Source organism: Sciurus vulgaris (genome assembly GCF_902686455.1).
Source record: "Sciurus vulgaris genome assembly, chromosome: 2".
NCBI lineage: Eukaryota > Metazoa > Chordata > Mammalia > Rodentia > Sciuridae > Sciurus > Sciurus vulgaris.
This window is the reverse complement of record NC_136462.1, coordinates 63085987-63099275: the sequence shown is the minus strand read 5'-3', so window position 1 is coordinate 63099275 and position 13289 is coordinate 63085987. Positions and strand designations below refer to the sequence as shown.

The 13289-nt window shown below is 34.1% G+C and overlaps 1 protein-coding gene across 5 annotated transcripts in view; it reads right to left on the bottom strand.

The window, feature by feature from the left end:
• The window catches only part of SEC23A (SEC23 homolog A, COPII coat complex component), a 52083-nt gene that overhangs the window by 7020 nt on the left and 31774 nt on the right, over positions 1-13289 (bottom strand). For all 5 annotated transcript variants that reach the window (XM_079119617.1, XM_079119618.1, XM_079119616.1 and 2 more), the window contains 5 exons: positions 11677-11830; positions 7364-7441; positions 4721-4882; positions 2311-2397; positions 310-465 (listed from right to left, as the gene is read on the bottom strand). In XM_079119617.1, coding sequence (XP_078975743.1) covers positions 310-465; positions 2311-2397; positions 4721-4882; positions 7364-7441; positions 11677-11830 — 637 coding nt within the window. The remainder of the gene's footprint in view (positions 1-309; positions 466-2310; positions 2398-4720; positions 4883-7363; positions 7442-11676; positions 11831-13289) is intronic.

The window sequence follows — 13289 nt, the reverse complement described above, 5'->3', positions numbered from 1 at the left end:
ATTTTATTTTGAGACAGGGTCTAAGTTGCAAAAGCACTCCTGTCTTCTTCCCTTTCTGTCTTGTGAAGCAATGTATTCAAATTAAAGTTAGAAGGGGGCTGGGATTGTAGCTCAGTGGTAGAACACTTGCCTCACGTGTGTGAGTCACTGGGTTCGATTCTCAGCACAATGTATAAATAAATAAAATAAAGGTCCACTGACAACTAAAAAAAAAAACAACTTTTTTTTCCTTAAAGTCAAAAGACAAGTAGGTACACCTAATTGCAAACCTATCAACAACCACACACCCAAAAAAATTACACTACTTACCTGGCTGCCCCCATGTTCAGTGTCAATATATCTTGGCATTGGAAATCTGGAGTGAAGGATCTCTTGTGCATCATCTACTGGGGCTTGCAGAAGATGACGGAAATTTTCGTATTCTGGCATGTCCTGGTATCCTGACTTCCGCCACTGTGCTATGGTCTAGTTTTAAAACAATTGAAGGTAAATTTCTTGCCCATCTAAAAATCTTAAGGTTTTTCTTAAAAAAAGGAAGTAATATTCAAAAAGCAATAGAAAAGTATTCCATTTATCTCAATTTTTTAAAGTTAAAAATATTAATTTCAGTAGATAAAATATTCTTAAGTAAACAAATACAAAATTGGGAGATTTTTCTCCTTTAAAAGAAAAGTAAAATATAAGTTTAGGAGGTGTGAGGAGGATTTCTGTTACAGATCTCTCAGAAACTTAAAAATGAATGACCTACTATTATGGAGTTTTTACCAGTAGCTTTACATTCTGGTAAGACATAAATATACAAACTTTAATAACAATAACTTCTAACAATAGCAAAAACATTTTTTAAAATATACCTGTAAAACAACTAAATCAAGTCTTTCACTAAGGTAAATGGCACAAAAAACCTTATAATTAAATCATTCAAAAATTTCAACCAGGCTTTGTTTCTAAATTACCTGAATCAGTAAATATATATTCTGTATAACTTCATGTCCACGTATTTTAACAGATGGTCACCTGTACTTCTGATAGCTAACGTTAACAACAAGCAATTTGAAGAAGCAGAAATTACCATTAAAAAAAAAAAGCAAAAAACCCTATCAGTATCCCAATTATTGTTCTTAAAAAGTAGGGGGAATTGGAAACTGGAATCAATTAAAAATAATCAAATAATAATAATGAATAAACTTTTTTAAAGTCCTAGATAGTATTACTTAAAAGGATATTTTGAATAACACCTTTACTATTCCAATGCAAATCTAAAATAATTTAAAATTAAAGAAATGAAAAAATAAATCTGTATAAATTACTAAAATACTAGACTACAAGCTTGAGTGCAGGTCTGTGAAAAATCAATCTCTTCCAAAGCATCCAAAGTATGGTACTTTTATATACAGAAGATGTATTTAAATATTAGCTGAATAAATTCAGTAAGAATAGAGCTCTGCTAAATACCTGGATTAAAGCTTAATGGCTACTCAAATATTCGGCTTTTTCAACCATTTACCATTCCAATTAAGTTATAAATTTTAATTCATTTATACCTTAAATGAAGTTTTCAAGATCATGTGGAACACTTTTTAAAATAACTTATAATCATCACATGAAATAATGAAAAGAAAAGCTTGCCCACTGACGAAGGCTGGCTTCTCCCCCTCTCAATGTCTTTAGGTAAAACCTAAAAGTCTGATATGTCTATGCACACGTCAATGTTTTTACATTCACAATCCTTGATTTGTATAAAATCTATTTGTACAATCATGTATAGACAAATGAACAAAAACAAAAACATAAACATAAGAGGGTCAATTGTGACTGAAACCTAAAAACCTACATTAGGAAGAATCACATTACATACACACAGGTTGAACATTTCTATTTGAGATGCTTGGAACCAGAAGTGTTAGGGATTTCAGATTTTTTTCAGATTTTGGAATATATACATATACATAATGAAATATCTTCTAGTTGGAACCCCAATCTAAACAAAAATTCATTATGTGTCATATAGTCCTTATAGATATAATCTGAAGGTAATTTTACATAATATTTTTAACAGCTTTGAGTATGACACAAAGTTCCATGGTGTAGAATTTTCTACTTGTGTCATGTCAGTGTGCAAAAAATCAGATTTTGGAGTACTTCAGATTTGGATTTTTGGATTGGGGTGGCTCAACCTGTATTTTATAAAGAGGGAAACCAAAGTTAATTGTCAGAGATGAACACTAACTATATTAACACAGGGGCTAAAAACCTTCCTTGAGTAAAAAGACTTTACATGCATAGCCTTCAATGGCTACAGAATCTTACCTCACCATGATAAATCAAAATTTGGAAGAATGTGTCCATGAGAAGAATACGATCTGCAAGAATGCTGCTGCTATCAAGAAGAACCGGCTAGCATGAAGAAAACAATAAGAGGTAAGAAAAAATTAACTACTTAAAGATTAAAATGAATCTTGCCAAGATATTTTTTTTAATTGTGGAACTGGAAGTTTAATCCAGGGGCATTCTAGCACTGATCTACACATAAATTTTTGTTTGAGGCAGGGTCTCACTAAGTTGCCCAAGCTGGTCTCGAACTTGCTATTTTCCTACCTCAGACTCCCAAGTTGCTGGCATTATAGGCATGTACCACTACACCCAGCTTCAAGATATTTTTTGATTCTGAAATTTTTATTACTTGAAATATCTTGCTGTTAAAAATCTTCACAGTGTATTTGAATTGTCTGAAAAAATATTTATAAATTGAGGTAACAATTTTAAAAAACAGAGTAAAGAAGAAATCAAAGATGACTTTTAAGCTTAATAGTGGCATCAATAAATGAAATGGGAAAGGCTTGGGATAGAGCAAATTTCCATATATGAAATGAAAAGGAGTTGACCAGATTGATGACATAAATTTGGGTATCATATGCACAAAGACAGTAATTAAAACTAGGGATTTGACTGTATCATCTAGAGAAGGGTGAAGATAAGGAAAACCACAAGATTGGGCCTGTAAGTACGCCAATATTTACAAGTCTAAAAATGAAGCCTTCATAAGTAAGGGAAACCAGGTGAGAATAGTAGGAGTTCAAAAAGACTAGAGCATAAGGTTTTTGAGAAGAGAGTCTATACTAGCAAATGCTTGTTGAGGCAAGATGTGGAACAATGGCGGGTCTTGATAAGAGCCATTTTCATGTAATGTTTGGGACAAAAACTGATTCAGAATGCATGACATGCTCAACCTGTATTTTATGTGATGAGAATGTCCAGTAAGAAAGTGTAGACAACAAATAACTTTTTTGAATTTAACTGTGATCAGAGAAATGGGATGATAATTAGAGAAAATATGAGAAGACAAGGGTTTTGACAGTTTTCTTTTTTAACATGAGTGCTGGTTAAGTTTCTAGGTTAAGGAAAATGATCCAGATGGACACAAAGTGATGATGCAGGAGAGAAAGAAATAATTTCAAAAGCAAAGCCTTAGGAAAAGAGGTTGATGGGATTCACATATTAAATGGAATGGCTGGAATTTGATATAAGCAGGTACCAGGGGTGGTAGGATTCCAGTTTCTTCTAAACACTATTCTACATTTTCCCAGTGTCTATAGTTTATATACATTACTCTGAAATAAGAAAAAGTTACTTATAAAACTTATTTTCTTGATTCAAGGAGTTACAAAATTTAAATCACAGCCAAACCCACATGTATTTTCCTAGTAGAAACTATTTGACAAATTATTTAAAAATTACCATAATAAAATAAAACATTTTTCCACTATTTTACAAGACATGAGGTATCATGAGGGATCACTTACCAATAGATATCACAAATATTCTCTATATATTAACCTTTCAAGTATTATTTTCAAATAAAGTTATTACATATTCTTATAAGTGTAAAACAGACAATTCAGAATACATAATAGAAAAACTGTTCATTGATGACATGTTAAAGCAAATGGGACAGTTTGCAAAGGAAGTTAAGCCATCATTCTTCTATGTTTATGTCTTAGATATGTCAACTGTATCATACGTTCTCAAAGGACAAAAGGAAAATGAGACTGTTAAAATAAGAGACTGTTTAGACAGAATATTGTAACTATCTGACACAAATTTTGAAATAAGCTGCATACTACACAATCACAAGCACATCTGAACATTATTATAGATACAAAGAATAATCATACGTCTGACATGGTGGCACATGCCTAAATCCCAGTACCTCATAAGGCTGAGGCAGGAGGATCACAAGTTTAAAGCCAGTCTCAGCAACTTAGTGAGGCCCTAAAAACCTTAGCAAACCCCTGTCTCAAAATAAAATGTGCCTCAGTGGTTAAGTATCCTTTGGTTCAATCCCTGATACCATTGGAAAAAAAAAAAAAAAAAAAAAAATCATAGGTGCTACAGGATTTGATCAACCAGACAAAATGATCTAAAAGTCTCTTCTACAATGTTTTTATGTTATTTTTAATGATTTCCCATTATAACCTACCAAAATACCTAATATAAAAGAAGCACTCATATTTTTAAGTGAATATGTGTATTTAATTCTTATATGTTATAATTATATATTTTTAAAAATCATCTGTTCCAGGGCTGGGGATATAGCTCAGTTAGTATAGTACTTGCCTCGAAAGCACAAGACCCTGGGTTCAATCCCCAGTACCAAAAAAAAGTTTTAATGCCAATCACAGTAGTAAGACCAATGAACATTTTTTTGTGTTCCTCTTACCTCTGGTGGTCCACTAAAAGAATATGCATACAGAATAGGCTGAATCATGATTAGAGACTGGGTCAGATCTTGACGCATAAAATGATGACGATAATACGAACTTTCATCAGGACTATTGTTAAAAACTTGCAAGAAAGGAGATCTTCTTAAATGAAACATAAACTGTAAAATAAAATATGAGATAGTTTTACTGATTTTAATATTGCAACAAGTTTACTATCAAGAAAAGCATTTGATGACAACTATTAACAATAAACAATTTATATTGAGAACATTCTAAAAAATATTCCTCAGAAACTCATGCTATTTATCAGCTACTTGAGAAGAAAAAAATTAAATAAGAGAGGTGACTCCAAAGTATAATAGGGACAAAACTCCTTTCTCAAATCCATTCTTCAGAGGCTGATGCCAGGTAGTGATTTCTCAGCATTCTGGGGGTTTTTTTTGTTTTGTTTTGTTTTGGTTTGTTTTTTTGTGGTGCTGGGGATTGAACCCAGGGCCTTGTGCATGCAAGGCAGGCACTCTACCAACTGAATTATATCCCCAGCCCCTCAGCATTGTTTTTTCCCTCATCCCTCTGACCACCTCAACTCTGGACTTTTTTATTACTATTCATTACCATATCAAAAGGCTCTAAAAAGAACACAAAGGTAGATTAATAGATTTTTTATTTTTGGCATACATCTCAAAAAAATTGGGATCAAGACTTTACTTAAATTTAATGAGTGCTACTTCTTTTTAATTATTTATTTTTTCCTGGTACAGGGGATTGAATCCAGGGGCACTTCACAGAGCTACATCCAAATTCCTTTTGAATTTTTACTGTGAGACAGGATCTCACTAAATTGCTGAGACTGGCCTAGAATTTACAATCCTTCTGCCTAAGGCTACTGAGGATCTGGATTACCAGCGTGGGTCTATGCACCTGCCTCTGACACCTTTATAGAAGACCATCAGGTTTTGAAAAAACCAAGGAAAAAGTATTTCTGGGTTTTCTGCTTCCTATTCCCAGCACAGAGGAAAAGAAGCAATTGGTGAGATCTCTCTGAAGATCTAAAATTCTAAAGAGAAGTCTTAAGAGTAGGGACAGGAAAAGAAGAAAGGAAATTGGAAAACTTAGTCTAACACCCTCATTCTTTTTGCTATTATTTTTTATTACAAAAGTAAGGTCTCAAAATTCCCAAAAGAGAAAGGATTTTTCATGCCTTAGGACAAGCAGACCCCGCCTTTTCCTGGTTCTTTAAAACTTCATTAGTTTTAAGTCTCCCTTTGTTTAAAAAAAAAGGGGGGGGGGGGAGTTTCTGGATCACAAATCAATAAAGGATCTTAAAATAGTAAAATTAACTATAAAAAGACAACTTTTATACAAATGTTTGTTTGCTTTGTTTTTTATGTTTTGTTTTTTTTGTTTTGTTTTCTGTTTTCAGTACCAGTGATTGAACTCAGGGGCACTTAACCACTGAGCCACACCCCCAGTCCTATTTTGCATTTTATTTAGAGATAGGGTCTCACTGAGTTGCCTAGCACTTCACTTTTTTTTGCTGAGACTGGCTTTGAACTCTCGATCCGTCTGCCTCAGCCTCCCTAGCTGCTGAAATTATAGGCGTGCACCACCAGGCCTGGCTACACAAAGTTTTTAAGAGCAAAAACTTGAATTTCCATATCTCAATACCAATCATCCCTCTAGGGTGAGCTGAAATGCCACCAGCTCTATAAAGATGTATCATATCATTCATTTGAAAAAATTTCTTTAAGTTTCCTTTAAATTCTGTATGCCTGTCATAGCATTTCTCATTTTTTCTTCTGTGTTGTTTGGGTGTATGTCAGTTTTTCACCTTGAAACTGAAGTTCCTTCAAGTGGGATCCAGGCATCATCAATATAGTACTCGATTGAATAAATGTTCTGTTATTTATTATATAAACAATCTAGAGTTTATTGATAGGGGAACAGATTCCACTGTTCCCAGTGAAAAAGGTTGATAAGGTAAATCAAGCTAATTTCTTTGCCTGGTATGACCCCATAAAACGGTTCTCAGGTGATGAAAACATGCTGTAAGACTAGCATGGTAAAATTACCTCACAAAATTTCTTGTGGTATCACTGCATTTAGATCCCCTTATATCAGATGGAAGGTTAATCAACCTTTCACCTAATTGTACCAACAGTGGGGTTTCATTGTAAATCTGTGTTTACCACAAATAAATGACTATTTGTAAGACCAAAATACAAAAACACTATATACTTTTCATTGACTACTCACAGCACAATATTAAGTATTTAGCTATCCCAAAAGCTACCTAATCAAAAGAATAACTCAATAAAAATAGATCCAATAAGATGGGCAATAAAAGATAATAACAGTCAGGCATGGTAACACATGCTGTAATCTTAGTAGCTCAGGAGGCTGAGATAGGAGGATTGCAAGTTCAAAGCCAGCCTAAGAAACTTGGCAAGGTCCTAAGAAACTTAGCAAGACCCTGTCTCAAAATAAAAAAATTTAAAATGGGCTGGGGATGTGGCTCAGTTATTAAGAACCTGTGGATTCAATCCTGATATATCACATTTTAAAAAATCACATTTAAAAAAAAAAAAAAAAGGCGAGACTGAATGCTACTGACAACATAAGAATTTTTATCTACTTACCTGTGGATAAAGAGAAAAAGTTTCTGAAAATCTGAAAGAACTTGGATCATCTTTGTGATACTCTCCAAATTTCTGACACTTAAAAAAAAAAAACAAAAAACTGTTAGTAATGTATTCCTGCTATCAGAGCCAAAACTGTTGCCTGTATATGATCTATTTAGAAAAAGTTACTACTTTTAAGTAAGTAGACATTTGATGTAGGATAAAACTGGAATATTACATGTACATTTAACAAGAGACTGATTACAACAAAAAGAAAACATTTGAATTTCAGAAACAATTATGGTGCCAACTCACCCTAAAATGTTTGAATTTGTTTGTTTAACTAAGTATCTCTGTTAATAAAGAACTCCTAGATACTGACCAAAAAAATTCCCTAACACTTTACCAAAAAAGATATTAATCAACTAAAGGAAAGACGCCTATCCAAATATCAGAGTAGCTATAAAAGTAACTTGCTGGTACAAAACTTGGTATATCAGAAATACCATAAAGAAGAAATGAGGAAAAGAAAATCAGAAAGACCAACAGGCAATCTGATAAAGAAAAAAGGCAGGGCTGGGATTGTGGCTCCTTGGTAGAACACTTGCCTACTATGTTTGAGGCACTGGGTTCGATCCTCAGCACCACATAAAAATAAATAAAGGTCCATTCAACTAAAAAAATACATTTAAAAAAAGGCAGAAATTAGAAGATGGAGAGAGAGACATACATTGGCAACAGAGAAGTAGGCTATAATAACATGACAAAAGGCACCTAAGGAATTAAGTGAGATTATAAGAAAAACAAGCCTAGCACAATGACTGAAGCACTCAGTAAACGATAACTTATAACTTTTCCCTGAAGAGTTTTTATAAAACTTATGTAACTGGTCTATCTTCTGGCAATGTTTACCATAGTAGTTGCATATAAGCTAAGGGCAAAAATAACAGGCAAAATAATAATGAGCAAAAAGTGACAAAAAAGTTCACTGCTAAGAGTTGTGCAGGACTTTTGACTGTTCAACTCCATCATTTATGCATTTATTTGTGCCTTACTGAGAAAGCAGAAGGCATATTTGGCTTTATCTAATTTTAGCTTCCAGGAAAAATCATTTCAGAATCAGTTATCCAAGGACAGAAAAGTCATAGATGGCTCAGTGATAGAGCATTTGCCTATCATGTTTTTATTTTGCTTTGTTTTGGTATCAGGGATTAAACCCAGGGGTCCTTTACCACTGAGGTACATCCCCAGTCCTTTTTTATTTTGAGAGGGTCTAAGTTGCTGAGGGTCTTGCTAAATTGCTGAGGCTGGTCTCAAATATGTGTTCTTCCTGCCTTAGCATCCTGAGTCACTGGGATTACAGGCATGCAACACCACACCCAGCTTCTTGCCTATCAGGTGCAGAGGCCCTGGGTTCAATCCCAGGCAGACAGGCAGGCAGGCAGGAAAGAAGGAAGCTATAATAATAGAGTTAATCCTCAAAAAACCACATCTCAGATCTTATCTTCAGTGTTCCCTGATAATGCTTCACTGGCAAATTAATAAAATCATCATTGCCCAATGATAGCCACTAGCTACATGTGGCAATTTAAATTAATTAAAATCAAATAAAAATTAGAAAGTCAGATCTTCAATTGCACTAGCCACGTTTCAAGTGTTCAGTAGCCATGCGTGGGTACCAGTTCTGTGATACTGCATTTATAACACTGCAGAAATTTCTGGGTAGTGATGATCTAGAATATCATATATACTTACAAAGATCTAAAATATCTAATACATTGAAAAGATTTTTATGAAAAAGTCAGTATGTCGGGTATTATTCAGAACTATCAGCCACATTATATTAACCATACATTAACCATACACCTGTCAAACTGTGTCCAAAATTCTGCTAAAATAATGCATTAGGCAAACCTGATGTTATAATAATGAGGAAAACAAAGGATTATTAAGCTGGGCAGTGCTGCAGGCCTGTAATCCCCAATACTCAGGAGGCCAAGGCAGGAGGATTACAAGGTTAAGGGCCAGCCTCAGCAATTTAGCAAGACCCTGCTCAAAATAAAAAAGAAGGTCTGGGACTGTAGCTCAGTGGCAGAACACCCCTGAGTTCAATAACCAGTACAAAAAAAAAAAAAAAAAAATCCCAGAGTTGGAAGTATCTAATACTTATGACAAAAATTTCTGCTATTATTGTGAACATTTCTTTCATGTCATTAAGTACTCTTATTATTACTTCAATTTCAACACCTGACTAGCATTGCAATACTGACATATACCATAACTATCTTAACCAATTCCTCATTACTGGCATCTATATTTATCCTATTGTATTTTTAGAATATATTCCTAGATATTTCTAAATAAAATATAGTTTTTATTTTTGATGTAGTAAACAACTTCCTTGACATATACATGATTATAGAGATGTTTATAAAGGCTACACAGATTTATATACCAAAACTACAAACTATGAAGTTGTCCATTTCCCTGAGTACAGGGCAACTCTAGCAATTATCCTGCCTTTTTCTTCTTAAAAGAACTGGTGAGAACCTAGCAAAGTCAACATTAGCACAAAATTCAATCTGGGAAATCAAAAAGTTTCATTGTAGAGAGTTAGGAGAGTAGCTCAGTGGTAGAACAGGTGCTTAGCATGCACAAGGCCTTGGGTTCAATATCTAGCACCCAAACACAAAGGTTTGTTCAGAATGAGGAGTTCACAGGTTTCACCAATGTCATGTCAGATTTTTAAATGATAGTAAATTCCAGAAAATTTTGCACTGCAAAGATAATCTTCTCTGTTGCCCAAAACAAGAAAAGGTCAAAATATATTTAATGATTTTTCTTCCTATCTGGATCAAAAGGTCCACCTCTGAGCAACTATGCTGGCATTTGTACTGACAGTGATCATCAATGGCTGAGTCTGAGAGGTCAAATCTCTCTTGTTAATAAAAGATACACTAATACTGTCATAATACTGCTTTCTTCACAGAGAGGTGCTTCACAGAATTTTTCTCTTCTTGGATTTTAATTCAACCTTAGTGAATTAAAAATTACATAATTAAAATTACTTCACATTCTTTTCTCTCTGCATTAATATACGAACTAAAGCCAAAAGTTAAGTGAGGATTTCAGTCTGAGGGATTAATTTGATATTTTGCATAAAATAACTTAATTTATTAAATTTACATGTTCTATAAATGAAGATCAAAGTTCAAAAAAATGCTAAAGTAGATAATGCTGAGTGTGGTGGCACACACCTATAATCCCGGTTACTCAGGAGGCTGAGGGAAGAGGACAAGGCCAGCCTGGGCAATCTAGTGAGACTCTATCAAAATAAAAAATAAAAAAGGGCTGGGATGGAGCTCAGTGGTAGAGCACTTGCCTAGCATATGCGAGGTCCTAGTTCTATCCCCCAAAAAACAAAAACGGCTAACTTTACTAAACAAAGGCTAGTTCACTCAAGACTATTTTTAAAACTACATGAAACAAAGAATGACCTATTCGATAGCTTAAAAGCAAGTTAGCTCTGTCTTGCACTCAATAGCTTATTTAACAGAGCTCTCAACAGGATATTCCAGCTGAAGAGTGAATGAAGAAGTACTTGCAAGAAAATGACAGACCAGAGAAGTAAAAATGGAGCATTAATAAAGTCTTCTAGGTCATAATGTGAGAAATGGGTTCTCCTGGTATGTTTACAAAATCAAATATCAGTCTGGGGATGCAGTTCAGTGGCAGAGTGCTTGCCTGGAAAGCATGAGGCCCTGGGTTCATTTCCCAGCACCATACATACATACACACACACACACACACACACACACACACACACACACGTAAAATCAAGTAAATCAACATCACCAATCATTTTACTAGCATATATTTGGTAATCTAGATACCATATAGATACATGTCTATATTTCTATATGTTACTATGTATAATTTATACATACCCCAATTACTTTTAAAAGATGTATATACAATATAAAGTTTCATTCAGTATAAAACAAGACACCAGAGTAATGAATATACAAAAAGCAGTAAGAACAGTATAGTAATGCATAATTAAATTTCAAACTAATTTCGTACCAACTAAAATAAATAGAAAAATAATAGGTTACTTATTTGCCATTCTTTCATGTTAAGGAGAAAAAGGCAGTCACGTTTAGTAGAAGTTACTACTGAATTCTACTCTCATTTCCACGCTATTGTCTCAGTAATTTGAATAGGAATCCCTCATACAGTACTTCAGGTCACTGTTAAGTACTTTGAAGGAAATACAACAAGCATATTACAAATGAAAATATACAGACTTAGAAAACACAATGTTTATTTACCAGACGAATGAGCTGTCTGTCCAGCCATCTGAGCACATCTGGCCCTTCCTCTGTTTCTGCTCTATATATTGCTAGCCGGGCCATAAGAATGGCAGCTGCCTCCTGGTCAAAAGATGCAGCAATGTTCTGAATTTGAGTTTGAGCATCTGCCCAGCTAAAGAAATGAGAGAGTACAGAAATGTTACTGAATTATATTTGCATTATCATGGTTGGACACCGCACAGATTTAAATGTGAAAAATGCACAAAACTACTTCAATATTTCAAGCTAGACAAACAAGCTTTTGGGAGAGGGGGTGGAAGCTTTTTCTGGTTGTTTATTTGGACTGTTTTGTTTTGGTGGTACTGAGGATTGAATCTAGGACCTCGTACATGCTAAGCAAGCACACAACCACTGAGCTACATTGCCAGACCTAGCATGTGTTTAAAAAAGAAATCACTAATAGTTGTTTTACTACAGCATTGTTTTCAGAAAAATATAAAAAAAAATTCTCTAAAGTAAACTATAAAAGTATATCTCCTCCACAATCCTAAAAACATCAAGATTTTTGCAAGTTAACATAATAGTATATACATGTGTATGTGTGCATGTGTACATACAAACAGAGATATACATGTCTCTATATCAGACTTTAGAACATCATTTCTTCAATTTTATAAAAGCAGAAAAGAGGCTCAGGATATAGCTCAGTGGTAGAGCACTTGCACAGCATGTGTGAGGCCTTGGTTCAAAGCCCAGTACCACCACAGGGGGAAATAAAGCAGAAAAATAGAAATATAAAAAGAAACGCTAAGTAATTTATGAAACTGGGAAATAAAACAATAGAATTTTTTTCTCATTAGTCTTCTCTCTCCACTTCAGTATAATGACTAAAACCAAAAGTTAAGTGAGCCTGGGCACGGTGGCACACACCTATAATCCCAGCAGCTCAGGAGGCTGAGGCAAGAGGATCAAGAGTTCAAAGCCAGCCTCAGGAAAAGCAAGGCACTGCTAAAGCAACTTGAGACCCTGGCCCTAAACAAAATACAAAAAATTGGACTAGAGATGTGGCTCAGTGATTTAAGTGCCCCTGAGTTCAATCCCTGGCACCCCCCAAAAAAAGAAGTGAGAATTTCAGCCTGAAGGATTAACTTGATATTATGCATAAAATAGCAGTAATTTTATTAAATTCACATGTTCTATAAATCCAATTCAGTAAAACTAGTGCTGGGCCTATATTTGTTCATTTGATTTTTCAAAGCTGCAGTTTTATAATACTTCAGATGATCCTAGTTCTAAAGTACCTTACTTTGAGCAAGATTGACAATATTTATGAACTTCCTGAAAATAAATGTTAAACCAATTTTACAGACAAGAGCAATCCCAAGGGAATTCAGGCAGTAAAATCTTTAAAGTTCTTCTCCCTTTTTCTTCTGCTGATAGTTTTCTAAGAATGAGAATGTATTAAAAAAGGCATTGATAATTTTGAAAATTATTTTAATGCAATACAGTGACTACATGAATAGTTAGCGTAAGTATTAATAATTTAATATTTATTTTCAAATAATCAAAGAATTTAAAACAAAATTGTTTAAATCAGGACTTTCCTAACTTAGAACCATAAAGGTGACATT